The sequence below is a fragment of the Ambystoma mexicanum genome, chromosome 1p (assembly GCF_040938575.1).
Source record: "Ambystoma mexicanum isolate Mex_15411 chromosome 1p, UKY_AmexF1_1, whole genome shotgun sequence".
In the NCBI taxonomy this organism is placed as follows: domain Eukaryota; kingdom Metazoa; phylum Chordata; class Amphibia; order Caudata; family Ambystomatidae; genus Ambystoma; species Ambystoma mexicanum.
Window position 1 is genome coordinate 321,662,503 of NC_090921.1, and position 22,461 is coordinate 321,684,963.

Sequence of the window (22,461 nt, forward strand, 5' to 3'; positions counted from 1 at the left end):
CGTGTTGATTTTATGAAAGGCAAATGCTATTCGTCCTGTGCAATTTGGGTGGTTATGCAAATCCAATTTCATGAAATGTGCATATTTCACCTCGATTTGATAATTTCTGGCGATGTCACATCTCATTCGTTTGTTGATGTGTCCACCCACTTTAGGACTTGACCCCTGGTTGCAGGTCTCATGCTCTTTTGGCCGCTTCCAGGGCCTCATCGACCGCCTTTCCGAAGAGGTTTGTTCTTCCATGGATTTGTTGATGAGAGCGGCCTGTGTCTCAGGCTTGAAACCGGAGTTACGAAGCCAAGTGTGTCGCTTAAGTAAAGTTCCCTGGGCCAGAGACCTGCCTGCAGTCTCAGCCGTGTCCAGAGTGTTCATTACATTCCGGTTTACTTGCCTGCCTTCGGCTGCAATGGTAAGAAGCCTGGACCCGATGTTCAGGGACCTCCTGGAGACCTTCCTGTACTAGGTTCCATTGAGCGTCAGCATAACTTGCCAGTAGCGTAGTGTTATTTGCTATGCAAATGGTATATGCAGCAGCAGAGGTAACCTGCTTACGTAAGGCATACAGCCTCTTTGATTCTCTATCCGGAGGCACCACCCTGTAGCAAGGGGTACACCTGCCCGTTTCCGGGTGGTAGTCACCATCAAGGAATTGGGGTGGCATGATATGATATGGCATTTGTAACGCGCCTATACACAAGTGTTTCAAGGCACGACGAGGCAGGGAGGGGGAACAAGGGGAAGACAGACAACGATCCTACTAGGCCAGGTGTCATTTAGATCGCGCAAGTGCAGTGGTAGGGGGGGGAGGGGAAGTGCAAGGGGAAGGGGAAGGGGGGGGTGAGGGGGAATGGGGGAGTGCAGTACAGGGTAAGTAGAATAAAAAATAAATAGGGCCAGCTGGTGGGAAGTGCAGACAAGTGCTGGGGAGGGTGGGCTGTAGGGATACAGAGACAGTCCCGCAGTGAAGGGGTTGCCAGGGAGGCAGTGCAAGTGGAGTGTGGCTGGGCCAAGGACCGAGGTCGGAGAGTGGCCCAGTTGCAGATTCAGTGCAGTTTGTGACAAATTTAGCAGGGGAGAGGGAGAGAGAAAGCAGAAGCAAAGAGAAGGTTTTGAGGTGCTTCCGGAACCGGAGATGGTTCTCCTCAAGTTTCAGGGAAGCAGGAAGGCTGTTCCAGAGGGAGGCCCCTGCAGAGGATAGAGATCTACCCCCAGCTCGTTGCTTCGAGAAGCGGCTGACCCTGAGGGAGTTGGAGACAGATGAGCGAAGGGCTCGGGAAGGAAGATATTTAGGAAGAGAGTTGATGGTATTTAGGCCCCAGAAGGCCTTTTGGACAATGCAGAGGGTTTTGAACTTAATCCTCGCAGCCACTGGGAGCCAGTGTAGAGATTTCAGTCCTGGAGAGATACGGTCCCTGGGCTTGAGGCCAAGGACAAGTCCCGCAGTCCTGTTCTGGATGAGTTGCAGAGGGCGGAGAGTGGAGGCAGGCAGATTAAGATAGAGGCTGTTACAGTAGTCCAGCTTCGAGAGGACCAGGGCTCGGCAGACAGTGACCTTCTGGGGGAAGGAGAGGAAGGGAAGAACACCTGAGGAGGTGCAGCTGGTAGTGTGATTTCTTAGAGACGTCAGATATATGAGGAGAGAAGGAGAGAGTGTGGAGTCGAAGATGACCCCGAGGTTTTTTGCCTTGCAGGTAGGAGCAGGGAGAGGGCCAAGAGAGGCTGGCCAGAGAGCTGCAGGGAGTGGGTGTGCCGATGAGTAGAATCTCAGTCTTACTGGCATTAAGGCAGAGGTCATTGGTGGCACACCATTCCTGGATAGCAGACAGACAGTCAGAGATGAGGGAAGGAGAGGAGGAGGCCGAGGGTAGCCTGAAAATGAGCTGGGTATCGTCCGCATAGCACTGAAAGTTGGGGCAGAGAGCAGCGATGCGGTGGGCAAGGAGTGCCAGATACTGGTTGAAAAGCCAGGGAGAGAGATTAGATCCCTGGGGGACACAACAGGTAGAGAAAAAGATGTCAGAGGAAGGACCCCAGTTGGACCTGGGAGGGTCGATTGGAAAGGAAAGAGGTCAGCCACGCCAGAGCCTGACCAGTGATATCCAGGTTATCACGGAGACGTTTGAGCAGGATGGCATGGTTGACAGTGTCAAAGACAGAAGAGAGATCGAGCAGAATGGGAACACACGGAGTGTTGGAGTCGAGGTTCCAGAGCAGGTCCTCACGGATGTTCAGGAGAGCAGTTTCCGCGCTTCTGGCAGCTCTGAAGCCAGATTGATGGTCATGAAGACTACCAATAGATTCAGCATGGAGGTTAAGCTGGGAGATGGCCAGTTTCTCCAGGAGCTTGCCCAGCAAGGGAGTGTTAATGTATTGAGGGTCCGAAGGAGCTGGCCGAAATAACTTTTCTACTCTTGGGTTCACTGCCCGAGCCTGGGCTGGTGACACCAGGGAGGGGGCCAATCTTCTCGTAACAGAATTAAGGAGGGGAATGGCCTGGCTAGAGGGAGGGGGGGGGGGTTCTCCTTGAGAATGTCTACTACAAAGTCCTGCTCAGGCACCACCTCTTGAGTAGTGATTTGAAAGTGATCTGCTGCCTTTCTTAACATGGCTTTGAAGGCCATTTGGTCGTCTACAGGCGAGGCCTGGCGAGCCGGGGTGGACGGAGGAGAATCCAGGCACAGATCTGTGGGTCCATCCCAACTTGCTGGGTTTCGTCCCAATTGTCCGGGGCATCCGCCTGGTCCTCATTGTAGCCCTGCAGGAAGAAAGTTTCTTGATCTTCACTGTAAACGTCCTGATAAGTATCCATCTGAACAATGTCTTTATGATGGACGGGGCCTGAGGGTGGACCTTCTTGGAAATGTGAAGCCGATGTAAGATTATCTTTCCGGGGAAGGATGTTCAGAAAAATTGATATTTTCAAGACAATCCATGCACCCTTCAAATTTCTCCCTTGTCCATTTAGAGGAACCAGAAGGGTTTGGGTGGAAAAATGTAGTCTTCTGCTCTTTGACGCCAAAAATATGTCAACCAGTTGGAAAGAGGCTCTTTACTGTCTTCGTAGGTCTCGCGAGAATCGGGGTACCATGGCTTATCTATAGATTTGTCCGTGGCCTGCCCCATGTTTTTCGACGGAATAGGAATAAGCCCAACCGCCAAAGTAATTCTTGCGATACTGTGTCCAATTGCTGCCGAATCGGCGTGAGTTAGTGGGTCTGAAGGTCTATCGGTAGATTTACCGCCTACCGCAGCGTTAGAGGGCCTAGCAGTATGTTTTTCGGCTTGGGGCCTTTGGGCCTACCGGGCCTTTCGGGACCGTCTGAGCGTTGAAATTAAATGCTTCGATGTGTAAACCTGATTTAGGGGTAGCACCCTTGTATGTTTTGGAATGCCCAGTCGCAAGACACTGCTGCGAATGCAGGAAAGGCTGATCTGACCAATCAGATGACTCCACTGAAATTTGCGGCGCCCTCACCTTTTTTGATGTACCCGTCAAAATAGGTGGAGGGGTTGTGAGTTTAGTGTAATGCGTTCTTTGTACGCCCCCGTTGCCAAGTGTTGTCCCTGAAACGAGACTAGAGTTAGGCCTTGAATGGTCAGGTGTGGCGGACCTAGAAGTGTCCGCCTCAAGGTCCATCACATCCGCAAAGGATGTTTGGTCATCAGAGGTGCCCCCCCCCCCCGTCACTGTCGGCGGGTGTGGTATGGGGCAGAAAGAGGTTAAGCCTGTGAAATACCATACCATACGCGGCCCACTGCTTCACATGGCGCTCCTTAAGGGTCTTAGGCCGAAGGAGTTTACAAGCTGCAGACCACTTCTCGTCGTGATCTAAGGGGAAACAGCTGTACACGTCCTGTGTTCGTTCTTCCACGGGTATCTGACCCTACACTTAGGGCAGAACCTAGAGTCCATTCCATAGCAAAAAGGGAATTCTGACCAGAACTAAAGGGTAAAGATGGGGAAAGAGTAAAGATATAGTGAAAATAGAGCCATGCCTACCCCACTCTTCCTACTGTGTAAGCCGGCCAGAGGGCCCAGCCACGTGGATGCCTTAAATGCTGGATTTTAGGCACCAAAATCCACTGCTTGTAGACAAATCCCCCGCAGTCTTCCTCAAAGTTGTTCTGCCGAAGTGACTTAAACAAGTCGGTTTAAGATGAACAATGTCTCTTATGTAAGAGCTCTGCTATAAGGCGACCAGTTATCTGGGCGGAAAAAACCAATCTGAGGGACCTCAGCACGTGAGGGATTTTGGGTATACTAGGATAGGGATAGTGTTACAGACACGCCTATGCAGACGTCCCCTTTCGGTCCCCGAAAGTCAAGATGCAATAATCTGCAGTTACCACTGGATGTCGGACCATATGCACAGCATGTGATTCTAAGCAGATTAACAAGCATCAGAATGTATAATACACAGTGGGCACGGCCGAAGGCCATCGCTTATTGCATTTTATTATTGTAAAATATACAGTGGACATGGGCAAAAGATCTACAAACTGCTCAAGGTCAAAGGCCATGGCTAGTGGCCCAATATATAGTGGCCACTTGCCTGTATTGCGTTACTATCTGTATTGTGCTACCATCCATGGCTAGTGCCTGACCAGTGTATAGAATATACAGTGGACAGTCGAAAGCTGTACCACTGGTAAAGGCCGAAGATCTATGGTTGGTAGACTGAGTTTTAAAATATTCAGTGAACACGGGTGAAGTTTGTCACCACTGGCCACAACTGAAGGCCATGCTAGCATTCATTCAATAGTTAAAATATATTTGGCTGAAGGCCATGCTTAAGGCCAGTTATTGTTGTAATTAGCGTGGTCGCCAGTGATGTAATCTGTGATGTTATCATTGTGGTAATAGGCTGTGCCACGTTAGGTAGCCTTAGCTGAATTGAAGGTTTTTTTTTTTTTAATTTCAAGGGTGTTAAATTAAGTTCACCTCAAGATCCCTGCAACTAAAGTTTTGTTATTCCATACATAATTAACATTAATACAGACCTACTCCTTAGATTAAAGTGTGCAAAATAGCAATGGATGTTTAAAAAAAGACTACACGAACACCAGAAAAATAACCAGAGAGGAAATGTTCCAAAAATAAAGGAGTATAAAAAAGGCGCTCACCTTTAAAACCAAGCAATTTGTCATGAAATATTCCTGGAAAACGAAATCCCAATATAAAACAAGCGCTTGTGGTCTTGCGAGTAAGCGTCTGCACTGGGACCATGACAACCCAAGTAAAATCTTGGTAGCCAAATACTTGAGCAAGCTTGCCAAACACAAAAAAAAAAGGGGTTGTGTCAGACCTCTGAAAAAAAAGTTAATCTTCACCCATGTGTCCTTTACTTGTGATCTGAAAAGCAGCCACAATCAGGGGGAAATAAGTGCACCTGTGCACAGCATTGCAAACTCTGCCACATCGTGGGCAAATACACCGATTTACTTGCCCTGCAATTCGGCTAAAGGCAAAAAAAAAAGTGCAAAACCTGACTGACAGTATCATGGTTAAAAAAGGAAAAAAGCAGATGCAGTGGGATATTTAAAACTTTGATAAATCAGTATTTTTAGGAAATGTGTAGTGAGATTGAATGATTTTCCATTGAGCACACACTTTGGTTAAGCAGCGTTCTCCAAGAGGTACACCCCTTTACGGCGCCATCCATTTGGCATGGGCATTCCGCCAGAGTTTTTTTTAATGCCCTTTTCGGCAAGAAAGACACCCTGGCGCTGTTATTTTGGCACAAGTATGTTTGGACGTTGCTGATATTGCAGCCATGCTTAAATGCCCTCATACTAAAATCACAGGACTGCACTGCAAACTTCGCCACCTCACGCGTGTTGATTTTCTTTTAATTAAATACGTTAAATAACAAACATACAGCCTTGAACCCTGGTCTGCCAAGAGTTCAAGGCCCAGCATTTAACCACTAAGCATTTAGACAATAATAAGTTCAATGATAACAGGCTAGGTATGAAACCTGTGAAAAATCCAAACAATAACATTATAGCATAATGGTTAGGTGCAGGGTTCTCTGATAGCAGCGTCAGAATGAATAATTTTTTTATTTCATTTTTTTCTGGTTTCATAGGGTGTGCGAGTTGGGGTTTGAGAAGGTGGTGGTGTTTTCGGATTCATCGAGTGGGTTGCAGGCGATTGTGGCAGGGGGTGGTGATAGGAAGGATGTGATTTTGGACATCAGGAGGAAGATTGATCGGTGTGCGCGTGGGGGGGGGGGGGTGTGGATCTGGAGTTGGCGTGGGTCCCCAGTCAGTGGCATTTTGGGTAATGAGTTGGTGGATTTGGCGGCGGGTGCGGGTATGAGGAGAGGAGTGGTTGATGTGAGGATACCTTTGAGTGTGGATGAGGTGAAGGCTGTGGTGGTGAAGCGGGTTATGGATGAGAGGTGGGAGAGTGGGGTGAAGGGCAGGTGGATGTTTGGTGTTCGTGAGAAAGTGTCTGACGGTGGATGCAGGGAAACTGGAATGAGGAGGAGGGAGGAGGTGATGCTAAACTGGTTGAGGATAGGGCATGTGGGGCTGAATGACAGTCTGTTTCGAGTGGGGAAGCGTGAGTCTAGGGACTATGCGGTGTGTGGGGTGCCTGAGACGGTGGGACATTTTTTGCGTGCGGGGAGTTGATGAGGGTTCGGTTGTCTGCGCTGGGAGTGGCTGAACTGAGTGGGAAGGCTTTGCTGGGAAGAGTCGGGGTGAGAGGCAGGGAGAGGAGCAGTGTGCTTCTAGATTTTGTTGGCAGACGGGGCGGTGGGAGGAGTTGTGAGGGCTGCGTGTATGGTGGGGTAGGTGCACAACCTCCTTTTGGATGGGGAAGCGCCTGCGTCGGTCCGTCCACGCATTCGATAATTTGAAATAAGGAATAATGTTGCCCAGAGATGGTGTAGTACTCTTTTTGAATACTAGAATACAGTGCAAGGGGAATGTGTAGAGTGAGGATGTGCATGTCATCTGAGAGGGTGTACATGCAAGGTGTGTGTTTGATGCAAGCGTGTGTACGTGCAGTTTATAAACTGGTGCAAGTTAAATCTATATTACAAAATGCCTACAGGTTCATGGCAATTGCTACCTTTGCACCAAAACATCCTTGCGCCAAACGGTACAAAATGCAATGTGCCTGCAGGTTCATGCCGCGCCAATTACGACCCCTCACACCAAAACATCCTTGCGCCGAGTGGGCCCTGCCCCAACTGGCTACGTTTAACTGGGTGCACCCAAACAGAACCTGCTGCAAAACTGTCACACCATAACAGCGTGCACCTAACTGGCCACGCCAAAATGTTCTGTACCATGCTCCTAGTCTTTTTATGGTCGGTCTCTTGTACACTGCACAACTCCAACTAATTCTTATGCTGGATCTTGTTGTTCAAGAACCCATCTGAGTGCCGTCTTGACCAACAAGATCCAGCATAGTAATTATCTCCACGGATGAATATTGGAGCTGCAGTAATTAAGAAAAGATTCTATGTAAAATATGATCAGAGACGGATGAGTTATTTGGGACTAACAGTTCCCCGTGAATTGTGTTGTGAAGAACCTCTTGAAGAAAGAGTCTGAATGGTCTGCAATAAATTTGCACACTGAGATAATTAATTTGAGTGGTGATACTCACCCTACTTTATGTTTACGGGAATAAGGAAAAGCCCTAAAATTTGTCCTGAAGAAGGTTGCAAGAACTAAGGGGCGACGAATGTTGACGTCCCAAAAAGAAAACCGAAAGATGTGTAGACGTACGTCGGTGTGATTAGGAACACACAGACTGAACCATCAGAGGATTGGATAGAGGACTTTTGTTCACTGTATAAATAGAATTAGAGGCAGTCCATGCAGGAGGCCAAAGATATATATGCCAAGGATTTGGTAAAAAAGTTAAAAGTAGAATGAAATTGTAGGAGTGAATCAGTTTGAGTGAAACCTATAGATATTTGTTTGTCCAAATGTTTGTGTTAGTATTTTATATGAATTTTTGATATGCAAATAAAAGTTTAGATATTGACAATTGAACATTTATTGGTATTTATGAAGAGATAATGTATTGAGAGGCTTTTCCCTGTTCCATTGGTCCATTTTTGTTGATTATTATATGATGCCTGGAGGACCAGGGACTGTAATCAGGCACCCCTTTTGTTTATAATACTGAGGGGGCTGGTTACTGCATGGATGGGAGACCTGGTACACCACTGATTTTTCACCCTCAATGACACTGTTGCTTTTAAAATATCTTATTATGTATAAAAACATTACAGGCTTTGAGAACACAATGGAGTTTGTCCTGTGCAATAAAACTTTGATGATCATACACTTGGTTAAAGCAGTGTGCTATAATCACATTGTTTTATGGCTGGTCTCCTGGTGACTTGTGATACACCACATTAAACCCCACCCCTCTCCCCCCCTACCCCAATAACCTGCATTTAGGCAGCACAGAAAAGGGTAAAAAAATTATTGGGTGCAATAACGGATGCATATGGAGGAGGGAGGTTTAGGGGGAGAATGGGTGCCACGTTGCTTGTTCAGGTAAACCATAGTAGAATGGTCAAAATTGACCAGAACCGACTTGTCCCAGAGGAGGCAAAAAGCCTTGAGGGCCAGGCCCACTGCTCTGAGCTCAAGCATCAGCAACCAGCAAAGATCAGGCAGTAGGAGGGGGGTAGTATTGGGATCCTGTCTGAGACCCTGTCCTCATCCCAACTGGCTGCCAGGTGGAGGCGTATTATCTTGAGGATAGCATGCTGTACATTGAGCAGAGTCCATCAGGCCCAGAATGTGCTGGAACCACCATGCCAAGGAGGTAGTGTTGGCCAGAAAGTGCCCAAACGCCTTGCCGAGGGCCAGAAACCTCTCGTTATAGGAAACACCTGCTGAACAGTCGTATTCTAATGCACCCCTAGGAAGACCAGTTCCTGAGATTAGGCACAACCAACTTCCGAAACCCAGCTGATGAAGGATATCCACCAATCCTTGGCAGGAGTGCACCACCCCTTGGGGTGGTCACCGCCCTCACTAGCCAGTCATCCAAATAAGGGTACAGCATAGAACGCCCACCACTGCATTCATCAACTTTGTGAAAACACAAGGAAAGTGGTACAACGTAATCGTGAACCACAGAAATTTCTGATGCAGTTGGTAGATGGAAATGTGCAGGTACACATCCTTCGAGGTCCAGGAAACACATCCAGTCCCCTGCACACAGACTCGCAGGAGTAATCATCTTGAAGCGTTCCAGCTCTTAAAGACTTTTAGAAATGACAGGTTCAGGACAACCCCAGGCCAGCCTGGTTCTAGGGTACTGCAAAAATCCTGGAATAGTACCCCAGAGGCCCTGTCTACAAGAGAAACCAGTTCCATCGCCTGCATCTCCCAGAGCGAAAGCCCTCCCGTAAAACTGCAGGGGAGGGTGGTAGCCACAAAGTAAGAGGAAGACCAAGCTCATGGAGACTATGGATAGGATCCACAAGTTGCTGAAAAGGCGCTTCCAGGTGTCTTGGAACACAGCCAACAGCCCCCCACAGGTAAACTGATCCTAGACCTTGAGATCACTACTTTTTGGCATCAGTGGCTGTAGCCGAAAAACGTGAGACGTCCTCTGCTGCTGAATCCAGTTGTCGCTGGGCAACCAGTAGGCCTCTGTACTACGGTCCTGGAATACCTTGAAGACAGAATGCGCTGGGATTGAACTTGTTCCTGCCCTGGGACTGAGGGAAGGATTTCTGACCTGGTTTTGTCAAGATGGCAATCGAATGAAAAAGGTCCACGTCCTCAAAGGACAGATCCAGGATCCATTAGTGGCGTGCATCCACACTGTCCTTCTCATCTCTACCCCAAAGCAGTGCTCTGCAGTGTCGATGTGGGAGACCGAAGACACCATGGGGTCCTGCGTAATGGACCGGGCATCAGCTAGCCTAGTATTGAAGGATGCCTTCTTGCCCAAACGGAGTTCTGTCAGAAATTCCCAGAGCTCCCACCAAAGCTTTTGGTTAGCCGCGGCCAAGAGTGCGTCATCATTGGCTTGCCACAGATGCAGTCCGGAGATGGAATAACAGGGTTTTCCCCCAAAGACTCGAGGACTTTGTCCTCCTTGGAGAGGCGTAGGTAGCACTCGTGGAGGAAGAAGTCGATTTAGAATACAAGGAGGGCGCAGCCACCATAGATGAATGCCGATGTGAGGTGAGGATTGCCTCCCCGTCCCGTCAGCCTAAACCTGCTGTCCAACTGGTTCATCTGGGCATTGGCCCTGGTCTTCTCCCAGACTGTTTGCACCACCTGCAGCTCATCCTTCTGGAGAGACGTCAGACCGGATCGTGGTGTGCTTCCCCAAGACCTCTGCTAGCACTCCCAACTCCTTGGGCACTTCCTCTGGCAGAATAACTCCACCAGGTCCTTAAGGCAGTCATGAAAGGCCTTAACAGATGTCAAAGGTTCATCATCCTGGGCATTTATTGTTTTCGTCCTCATGGTCACCCCCCCCTCCCCTTTTTTTCAGACCAAGGGGAATCCAGGCCCTGGGATGCAGGTGCAAGCAGGTCAGTCCCCCTGCTCCCAACCCACTTGGGTCCAGAGCCGCAGACCAGTCTAACAGCTGTTGAGGGAGAGGCACTGATAGTACAGAAGGCGGTCAGAACAACCAGTAGGACCTGGACCAGGCGAGACCCCCAGTACTGGAACGGGAGGAGCATCCAGAGGAGAGGGCATTGGCTGGCCCACCTGCGGGATGCCCTCCTTCATAATGTCCTTCAGGAGCCCCTTCATCTAAGGGGGAAGAGGGTTAGCATTATGAAGAGGAAGCGCCCCAAGAAGCAGTCCTCAGAAACCGGGGGGGGGGGGGGGTTGGTCGACCTCAGATCCTTCTGGTAGGGGCTGAGCCCTCTGCCAGATGGCCGGTAGTCATGACTCATGACCTCTGAGCAAACTCTGGTAGGCTGGACACCCTCTGCACCACTGCAGAGGAAAGACTCTTGGAGGTGGCACTCAATCCCTTAACCCCTGGAATAAAATGGGACGAACTTGATTGCCCTTCTGGGGATCTGGCAGCCTTCGAGGCCTCAGGGCTGCCAGAACCTGAATTCAAGGAACCCTGATAAGTGGAAGCCGCGGGGAAGGAGTCACTGCGAACAGAGGGCCTACCTTCCCTTGACAAGAGGTCATGGAGACAAAAGGTGTGGTGGAGAAGTGTGGAAGATCTCCCTTCACCGCAACAATTCAATACCCTGTGACAGAGTGCTTCAAGCCAAACATGCGCCCCAGCGGAAGTCGGGCCTCAAACACTCAAGCCAGAGTGCATGGGGGGGGGCTGAGGCCTGCAACAAGTGGTCGCATGAGGCACATCTGGTTAATCCTCTTGTAGCAGACATGCGCCAGGGGAGGCAAGACACCAAAGTGAAGTTAAAGATTGCATGAAAAAACAGGGAGCAAGCGGATAATAAAACAAAGTCTCTGCATTGGCTGCCAGGTCCGACATCCTTGTGGAAAAAGGGACTGACACACCGAAGGGCAGGGTCTCTGCAAGGTTTTCCCCAAGGCCACGCACCCTATACTAGGGAAGCTCAATTTTTCCCTGCAAAAGGTTCCGGTACCGTCCCTGTGTTGGGGGACACCCACATGGAGGAGTAAAGGGGACGGGTGCATGAATTTCGCTGCCCTTGTGCCGCTTTGATTACACAATCAGGCCAGGTCATCCACCACCGAGACCAGGACCCTCACCATGCCATTTCCTGTCTGACTGAAATCCAGACTGTGTGGAAAAAAGGATTTCTCCAGAAAAGTAGCAATAAAGAGGAAAGGCCAGAGATTCCAGCAATTTCAAAAACGTAAGTAAAGAGATGGGCCGAAAAATAGCAAGCACTGAGGAATCGAGAGGGTTTTTTCAAAAAGGGGGGTGGGGGGAACCTGATCTCCAAAGCATGCTTGCGAGAAGCAGGGATGACAGCAGTTTGCAATAAATCATTAACCTTAGCCACTTGTACAACGAGGAGTGGTCTGAACTATCCCCTCCTTTAGCACCCATAGAGGGATAGCATCAGTGGAGGTGGTCAGCCTACCGTAGGCGGCTACAATATTTGGGGGGGAAGAGGGGAACCTCCCAAACAGAGCCCAGCAGAGCAAAAGTAATCTCTGGCAAAATATGAGTGTCTCGTAACTTGGAAATCTAGGTTCTTACAGATATCCACAATTTTATTTTGTTTCATCTTGTCCTGCTCTCTACCTAGTGTACCCTTATTGCTAAAGGGAAAAGGGGGGAGAAGAAATAAAACAAAAAAAAAAACTTCTGTTTATTTTTTCTAAGCGATACATGAAAGGAGGCACCCAGGGGGCAATGACATGGAAGACAAATAGGTAGATTGTGACTTCATATAATGTTAAACTAGGCAAATTGTTCACACATTCACCAGGGTGGTTATAACCAAAGAACTTCCATTGCGGCAAATGTATCCAGCACCCACGTATGGACACACTGCTGACCCCCACGAGACAAAAGTACAAAGTAATATTCCCAACAAGGGGCAGAGGTTCTAGTTTGGTAGGATCAGGTTCGTACATTACAGTAACATTCCAACAAGAGACCTTAAACCGGTGTTGTTTTCTAGTAGAGCAGCAACCAAATGTTCTCAGGCACAGTAACAAGTGTGAGGAAATAAATATTCCTTTGTCCAGTTAACTAGGTGTTAACACTGCAAATTCTTTCCACAGAATTAGCCATCCAGTGTTCATGTGCCACTTATCAATACTCTATATGACATTGACATGGGGAAATCCCATGCATTTGCCCCAATTTAATAGAAGAGTTGTGCCTAAGAAGCTTTTGGACATTCAAGTCTACCTCCAATAAAGGAGACTGTCGTAATACTACATTAAGAGGAAGAGAAAAGTTTTTAACAGCAAGGAAGGTCAGAACCTCCAGTTTCAGTAATTGCACAAACCACAGAATCCCCCCCCCCCACTTTCCACCCTCCAACCCCCACCCCCGCATTCCAACCTTCACTCCCCCCACCAACCACGTTTTCCTGCCAGACAGACATTGGTATGCCCCCAGCAGGGGCGATTTAAAGGTTTCCTTGAGGGAGATCATCCTCATGGGAAAATCTATAGTCTAGATAAATATTGCATTTAAAAAAAAAAGGCTGCTCTCTGCATCCTAACATTACAACCATTTATAAATAAGGTTGATCAACGGATTGAGCAAGATTTCTTGGAAAGAAATAGCCTGTAATTTTCATATGCTTGTTAATCCGGAATACATGCCCTTCCTTCGATACATACCCTGGGTCAAATTGGCTGCGTGAATTCCAGTATTTCCTTTGGTTCTGTACATAGGTTATTTTACTCTACTGGCTTGTACTAAAAGACCCACTACAAACGGACTAAAAATTCAAGAAAGCTCTGGCAAACACTAAAGATTTGATGCCAAGTTTCTTGGCAAAGGAAATACACTAAAGCACAGTTTAGTCTCACCATTCCCATATCCAGGTCGAGGGCATTTTTCTTGTATAAGGGGGTAGGTGTCCACTATGCTAAAATAGTATGAAACTACACAAATCCCTTTACTCATCAAGACAATTTCTTTCACGTCACCTCTGTAGTAATCTAAATATTGCTTCTTCAGCAGAATTGTCCAAAGCACTTCAGGACAGTAAAAGTCACTTTGCTATTCTAGATTAGCAGAACCCGAACATAAAAAAGCAAGGCGGCAGTATTTAACCCAGACCATTTGAAAGCATCTATTGGAAACAAAGTAGAAGTTGCAACACTGCCATTTGATCAGCCATTAAAACAATGTAGAGGGAAAAACCCAAGCGCAAGAGACAAGTTACTCTAAATCCAAGTGTGCCGCCACCAAACAATCGCTCCTTTATCAAGCAAGGATTAACTACATAAAAACAGCTACATGGGTAATAACCCACTCAACACAATGTGCAAGTACACTACCCAATGCCGCCTGATAATTAGGGCTTAACTAACAAAATTAAGCATTGATAAGTCCCATTCATGTGAATAGAAGAGTGACTGTTAAGCCGGGAATTTGCAGCTAGAAACGCTCATCCCCGAATGGAATGTATGCAAGCTTCAACCAGAAATGCATTCAGCACCTACAAACGGATATCACATCTCAAATTACTACCTTTGCCACCTCCATAAAGTTACAAACTCGGGTCTTCAGGTTTTTCAAGAATTTACACACCAAATGTGCTTTTTTTAAAGGGTCTTCCATTAAATTTTGTAGTACATCAAATGGTGACTGATAGTTTACTTGGAAACACTACGAGGCCGAACCAAAAATAAATATATAATGGATATTTCTGATTCTGCTTGAATATAGCCATTATTTGCTTGACTAAAGGGATACACTACTTCTGCAACTATCACCTGGATAGTTAGTAAGATTATATTGTACAAAAGGTGTTTTTGGAAACTATGGAGTGATTGTTCCATGTGCACTTCGTCTGGGGTGCTGTGGGTACAGAGGCTAATCTAGTTTGTAGAGGTAGATTTGGATAGAATATAAGAGTCCCTCTGGAAAGAAAATGGGTAACATTTGAGGTGATAAATACTGGCAGAATGGAAAGGAGACACGATACACATGCAAGACAAAATTGGCAAACACTTAGAACCTAGCTACCCTAACATTTTCAAGGGGGCCTTGTGAGAGTGTTCGACAAACATTGCCTCAAAGGCTGGTCAAACATGGCAGTTACTAGAAATGGGCAGGGCATGATACCCTGGTTCCCAGTCATATGTACAAATTAAAAGCCCTGCAAGAGTGAAATAGACCCTTTTTGAAAGTATTTGTATTTGAGATCCCAGCATTGAGCAATTGCTACAGGTGTGAATGCGTTTGGCAGAGCAGAACATGGCATTTCTAGGTGTGGTGCCTTTTTGAAAGAAGCTCCAATAAGGGCCATAAGGGCACCAACCCCCCACTCCCCCAAAAAGCATATGCAACCCAGAGGACGTTTATTCCCGTAGAGTACTTCCCACTGGAATGACACCAAGGTTTATGTTAAATAAGGAAGAATTTGGACCATCTATTTTACACACCAATAGACAGACGAGAGGCACTCCTCCCAACTGAACAAGCTCAATAAGCACTGGTTTGAAATGACCAGGGTAGGAGTGGGATATCAAGCTCTCTCATTAAGATTACAATTCAGAGTCTAGTCTACTTCTGCCCCACCTGCAGCTGTACCACTTCACAGGGCTCCATGTGTAGATGCACATACCTTAGTGCTCAGTAGAGTTTCTCTGGCGAACATTCTCCTCCTTGTGGTCTGTACCAGCGTTGCTCTTCCTGCAAGAAAATGCAGAGTTGGGTTAGGCTACAGATAGCCACAGATAGCCAAGAAAGTATTGATAGCAGTTCCTATACTCACAGTGGTGCAGCTCCCCCATCATCTTCTTCAGTGCCCCACATAGAAAAGAGCAAAGTGAAATGTCAACAATAGCTTCAAGATGATACCATTTCTTCAGCAAGGCCAGCTAACCCTTTCCTCACTCCATCCATATAAACCAAGTGAATGCTTCCACCCCACCAGGTCTAAACACAGAAACTACCTGGTGCAGCACTCAAACCAACATCCCAGATGGAGGTAACCGTCCAAAACAGATCCTTCAGCTATGTGTGTGCACAGCCATTATTTATTTGAATGTTTTAATATCCATGCCTGCCCACCATGTTCAACATCCGTCACAACACTGCCTTATAGTGCTCCAGCAACTAAGCTAAGCATTGGTCAGAATTCTAGCAACTTTCATCCCAGGTGGCCGACAATTCATTATGCATTACCTCCATGCCACTTAAAACTCAGCAGATAGAAAACCAAGAACCATAGAAAAGAGTGAACCCACAGCGCAGGAACTCGTTTTGCTGCTAACATAATTTTCTTCTAATCACTCAACATGCCATTCCCTCCCACTGGTCTTACTGCAGTTTTGTCTCACTCCATGTTCTGGTGGCTATATTTCTGCCGTTCAGCTTTAACTCACTCGCTGCAGCACTTCATGGTATGTGCTGGGCAAGACTTTGGTCACATACCCACTTCTGAGCCAATCCCCACCCACATGGTGCAGTACAGTTTACGCTCAGTCATGCAATTTCCCCAGGTGTCCACAGAGCTTCCTTGTTGTATGTAAAGAAACCAACTGGAAGCAGAAAAGAACTGGAAACCCAGCGCTTGTAACTGAAGTTCCATGTGCTGTAAGACTAACGTGCATGTGCTGAGGGTGGTTGTGTCTGGGCGTGGAGCCTCTGCTTATGGTTCCACAAGACAATTCAATTACAATGATACAACCACACTGCACAACTTCACCCTCGATATTGAATTAAATAGTTAAGGGAGTTCAAAGAGAGCAAAGCAACTTTTGGACCAGCCGACACGTTCAAGCGCTGCTCTTTCTCAAGGCTTATGTTGCTGTGGCAGAGTATACAATCCTTGGACACTTGCGTGAGAAATGCAGGTAATAACCCGGGCTTTAATTCTATAATACGTCACTGTTGCAGGAGTTTAAATGAAGCTGGAGAGCCGTTCGACCGCAGCGTCTGTTTGACAAATGCCATTAAGGGGTTATGAGAATTAAGGGTTGGGTCTCATCTAGTCTTTAGAAGTACAACAGCACTGTGTCCCAATTCAAAGACAAATTAAGAGGCTGCACCTTTTAAGTAAACCAGCTGCTCCCCCATGAGGCAGAGCACATGCAACCTCAGGTTCTCACTACTCCAACCTAGAAGCCCCGATCTCCAACTTATGTTAACTGGCAGCCCGACTCCATAGTCTAATGTGATCTTTCATAAGCGGGTAGTACTTGCATTAACAAGAGGTTTCCAATCAGAAATGATACCCAATTGGATCACTTCATCATGTAACACATTACCATGCTCTTATCCTACATTAAAAAAACTTTGTTGTATAGTAAAGGTGGGCAAAGGAGCACACTAACTCTATTGAGGGAGGCATGGAGAGGTTATCCTGGATATTCACTCATAGGCTAGATAGAACCCGAGAAAACCAAGACGCATGCCAAGCAACATCGCTGACACAGGCCATCAGCATATTCACCATTGATCTAGTGACCCACACATGCATCTCAGAAACCCTACCAGGAGCTAAACTTACGATCAGATTACTCACCATCTGGAATCTCATCTGGCTTTCGTCTCTTCTCATAGATGAAGATAATGGTGACCAAGACCAAAACCTCAGCAACAATTCCCAGAAATGGCCAGAGAGCAGCAAAGCGGCTGCGCACACGCAGGGAGACTGTGGCACCACCACTGCCAAAAGAGTTAGTGCCATTACATATATAAGTGCCTTGGTCAGTCTCCATGTTCAGGCTGGCGATGCGTAGCTCTGTCTTCGTGCCATTGGAATTTATGAGAAAGTGGTCTCCGGTGCCATTCAGGATAGGCTGAAAGGAACATTAAAACAAGAAGTTACTACAGAACAACATTCCAATGTACAACTTTTCAAGAGTGCACCATCAAGGATAGAGGCAACATGTATTCAGAAACAGCACACAGATTCTGTATTGCATTGAATGCATGAATAGTGAAGCAGGAGACACAGGTTGTACCTTCATATTCATTAGTGCAGGCTTCCAGACTGGGAAACACAGCAGAAGAGCAACCTACAAATTACATTAATAGACAACTCGTGTGTAAATTAAAGGGAGCATACAAGGTAAACCTTCAAAGATGCACCCTTCTAATGGATACGAACACAACTAAAGCACAATGCCGCTCATCAATGCAAAGGAAGTTGAAACTAGCACCAACCCAACAGGAAGGCAAGAAATCATGGGACACCCATAAGAGCAACTAGCAAGCATTCTTCAGAGTCACCATCTTTTTACTGCAGTGTGCGACATACATGCCCAAATCATCCACTCCCTCCTGCCCTTCAAATCGCAAAGTCTGGAAACTGCATTGTACCATATAGCCCTTTTGTCGCTGGCCCCGATGTATCACCTGGGCATTTGATAGTTCAGAGCTGAGGCACAAGGGTTAGTAACATTTCTCTCAAGATCGGTAACCCCCATATTCAATACTGCTGCCAGCAGCAGTACCAATGTGGCAGAAATGCAGAAAGCAATCCCTGTGAAGATTACAAATTGACTTGCTCTTGGTGCGGAGGGGCGGTGGAGGGAGGGGGTGGAGGTTCAGAGACCCCAATACTAAACTACAGCCTCATATTGCTCACAATGTGTGTGCACCGGCAACAGAAGTTTGCTTGCACAGCTTGGCCTACCTGTGCACTTACGGACAGGAGGTTAATGAAAATGGGATAAATGTATGGTCTGAAAAATATTTCACTGTACTGGAGGCAAAGACAACCCAGGAAACGGGGTGATCAGACCTTTTCCTGGTTCATCACCAGTGACTCTGGTATGTGTACCAAGAAAGGTGGTCGACTCTAGCTTAACTTGGAAGTCAAACCCACTAGAGGAACCTCATTCTATATAATCAGTACTTGTAAATTTGTCCTGCTAATTCTCACAAAAAAAAAAAAAGGAATAAAGTATACTCTTTTCTGAAAAAGCCAATGTGGAACGTTTATTGGACGCGTTCCTCTGTCCCCAATGAACAGGAGCAGGCAGAAACAGAAAAGTATAGGCTCACCAGCCACTGCGCTAACGCAGAACTCGGTTGGCACAGAACATCGAAGAACAATGCCTCGAAAACAAAATGTTGCACGTTTAGGGAGCTATTAATGTCATGCAGGGGACCCTTCCTATTTTTTTTTTTTTTTTTTTTTAAACAAGACCAGTTTGGCTCTTAAGTGTACAGTTTGCCAGGGAGTCCCAGTTGTTAACACAGCATCTTACGCTTCTACCTTTCCTGGAGGCCTTTAGTTCAGTAATTGCGCTGGCATAAACCAACAGTAGCACCTGTGCTTTTGGAGGTTTCATAGTTGGTAAGTGAAATAGCTTCTCCTTTTTATTCTTGCATCCCAGCAATATCGCCTGTGATGTTCTCAATAGGGATGAATAGAAATTCAAAAGCCACAGCATGACACTTGATGTTTTGGCAATTTGTGGTCCATTGTTCAACTATAAAGTGTATGGTACAATTAGATGAAGGCGCATGGGAATATAACTTTGCATTTTAGAACAGACCTAAAACGAAAAGCTAAATCAAACCCATATTCTAACAACCTAGAGGCAGCGGTGGCATCGTACCCCAGACAACCCAGCACACACACTGAAACCCACAATGCTGCAACTAACCATTATTCACAATACAGACCACTTGCAAGTGCATGGTCTTCTGACATGTGCCACACTTCCAGGCTCCGGATCCTGGAGCCACCATGAGTGATCCACTCACGACTATAAAGTGTCCACATTCTGCTAAATCAATATCCCACTATAACCTCAACCTCTCATTGCATGCTCAAAGATTAAAAAACACATTGATTTGCACCAAAGGGGCAGATTGTTGCTACAGGAGCCACTTCTGGATTAATCCTTTCTTTGAAAGGCTGGCAATCGCACATTAAAACGAAAAAGAGAAAATCAAAAGCAGGTAACGTACAGGTATTTGTCTTAAAGATCAAGTCTTCGAAAAAGGGCTCTTGAAGCACCTAAAGCTAGGATATTCTCTTACAATGCGGTTTTACAGTACCACCACCTTCAAGTTATTAAAATAGACAGCGCACAGCCACCTTATATGACTAACCTCATTGGTTCCATCAGACTCCTTGTACCAGTTCCAGTTCTCCACTGGAGGGTAGGATTTGCTCTTACAAGTCATAACACCAACATCGCCCTCATTGCCGTGCTCACTTGGCTTGTATGCAACAACGTGTGGCGAAACTAGAAATACAGGAATAGTGAAAGCACAGGTCAACAGACTACTGGATTAGCTACTCACTTGCAGAGTAAAGCATTTGTAAACAAAGCTGGAGAACAGTTTGTTATAGGTAAACATATGCAGATCACTCAACCTGAACACACCACACGATGAAAAGAAAAGTTATGGAGTGCACAGAGCTGATGAAAAAGGTTTCACAATTGCACAAAGCATTGCTGGTTAATCTACTGATCCTTTCGGCTCCATCCACTAGTGGCAGCTGGTGCACAGTCTCGCTTGTCTCAACCTGGTTCTAGGGGCACAGTGTCGTTGCAAATCCCAAGGAACAAGTTACTTACCTGGAACGCCTGTTCTCCAGCATGGGTCTTGCATGGATTCACATGCTCATGAAAATTCCCCATTAGGCAGGGAATCCTCAGTAAAAAGGAAGTTTAGCTTTAGATTTAAAACTACTTGTCTCCTCTAACCAATGACCGTCCATAGCCAATCAATGACTCTTTCTCCTAAGCTCCACCCTCCCAGTGGCGATCTTCAGTTTTGCTAGAGCATGTGAAGTGGCAGTATGAACCAAGTAAACACAGGGGGGAAGGAGGTAGGGTTTGCATGAGAGTAAATGCAAGACCCATGTTGGAGAACAGGAGTTACAGGTAAGCAACGGGTCCCTTCCCCAGTGTGGGGCCTTGCATGGATTCACATGCTCATGAATGCCATTATACATCAGTACATACACAACCACTGAGGTGGCAAGGCTCACCAGAAGCAATACACAAGCCTGGAACAGACTAACTTTAAGCAAACAGGTTGCGTGACACTGCTTGGCTGACCTGGGACGACTCCCTGTAATCCCCCTTGACCCAGTAGAATCTCATGAAGGTGTGGGTGGACCTCCATGCAGCAGCCCTGCAGATGCCAACCTGTGGACTTGATTTTATTAACCTGGAGAGGGAGCCTTCTTCCCCACACATTTTATTTTAAATGTGATTTTAATACACTGTTTCGTTATGGTTATGGAGTATAACCAACTCCATAGGCATCATCGTTTACAATTGTGTCACAAAACACCTTCAGTGCAGTGCCACAGGGAAGTCTTCTAGATTTCCCAAGGTTTAAACATTTTATTACCCAAATTGACCTTTTACAATTGTCCTAATATTATAAATATAAGGGTATTGGGTGGGGGATTGCAGGGGGGGTTGCCTCCCCCGCATATATGTCCTAATTTACTTTCTAAATTAAGTCAATTCTCCCGAGGTCAATTGTGAAAAGGTCAATTAGTTTACAACTGATTAAATACCTTCTCTGGGATAAAGTACTGTTTCCCAGAGCAGTAAAGTGAAATGGACTTTACTTAGCACAGTACTTGCTAGACCCAGCCACCCTATCTTACAATAGAGTGCTGGAGGGGTTACTTAGTATCCCCTGTGTGCATTTTTTATGTTATCCTTTCCTCAATTGACTGGCTGGTGGTAGTGGTTTTGTTTTGAACTACCTAGGTTTGCATTTACCGTGACCATTTGCGGCTCCGGTAAAGTAACCGCAGGAGCCAGCTTTGCTAAAATGGTGCCAGGTCTGTTTTTAGCCAGGTCTTTGTGGAAAGGTCCTTCTAGAGATTGTGCGCCAAACCAGATTTGGTCACTTCATTCATTTCGCCTTTGGCAGGGTTTCTGGAGTGAAACCCGCCTCTGGCTCAATTATCTGTGGTAGGCAGTAAGTGAGGGAGTTGCCCAAAACTCCCTGTGCTTAGTCTCCTAGGAGACCCAAATGCACTATGTGGCGATTGGCTGGCTGCGGCAAGGACAGCCACCCTGCTGGGTGAGTGACAGTTAGGCTACAATGAATGGGAGAAAACTGAATAAAAATGAGTCATGGCTTGGAAGGCAGAGCCGACCACTGGATGAAGGAACCGAAGAGCTTGAAGAGGACGCCTGCTGCAACTCCTGGACAGTTGGTTTGCCTGGTGAAGCCCTGCTGCAGTGACTACTTGCCAAGTTCACATCGACAGAAGCCCCTGTAAGAACGACTTCTCCCTTTGAGTTGGTGGGACCAATCAACTCCAAAGTAAGCCACCTGGACACCCATCTCTGAGCTGGTTGAATTTCCTCAGAGTTGCTGCAGGAACCTGCATAGCCAGGGAGAGAGATACCAGATTGTGTGTGTTACTTTTAAGCTTGCATAAAGCTTTTGGAAGATCCTCTGGACTCCCACGAAGCAGGACTGACCAAGCCTGAGCCCCCTCAGCAGAGTGCAGGAACCCAGAAGTGAGGACAGTCCACCGTACCGGGAACCGCGCGTATTGCCATTTGCTGTACCGCAAGGAGCAGAAACACAAAACAGCCACTAAAGTTTGCCGGTTGGCAGTTTTGACGAGGACAGTGCAGTGCAAGAGTCCCAACCTCCTCCCGCTTAAGTTTAAGAGAACTTACTTTTACTGTAGAAGTGCTATTAACTTTCACAAGTCTAATCCGCTTGTGGCCCTACATTTGATTCTTCTTTTCATCAAAGACCCCTAAGAACCTCTGCAGAGACTTTTCCATTGCTTACCAGAAGTGCTTTATCCAAGACTTTTGCCCATGGATTCTGGCTTAGCCTATTGAATTGAATGACTCTAGTGAACTCCGTATCTGCACTGCCTAATAATAGTCTCTTGT

The 22,461-nt window shown here is 46.7% G+C and overlaps 1 protein-coding gene across 1 annotated transcript in view; it reads right to left on the bottom strand.

Annotated features, from left to right (window-relative positions):
• BSG (basigin (Ok blood group)) overlaps positions 1-22,461 on the bottom strand; it is a 93,876-nt gene that overhangs the window by 13,488 nt on the left and 57,927 nt on the right. The window contains exons 5-8 of the mRNA XM_069647911.1: positions 19,679-19,815; positions 17,133-17,409; positions 15,378-15,402; positions 15,228-15,295 (exon numbers count right to left, since the gene is read on the bottom strand). Coding sequence (XP_069504012.1) covers positions 15,229-15,295; positions 15,378-15,402; positions 17,133-17,409; positions 19,679-19,815 — 506 coding nt within the window. The 3' untranslated portion in view covers position 15,228. The remainder of the gene's footprint in view (positions 1-15,227; positions 15,296-15,377; positions 15,403-17,132; positions 17,410-19,678; positions 19,816-22,461) is intronic.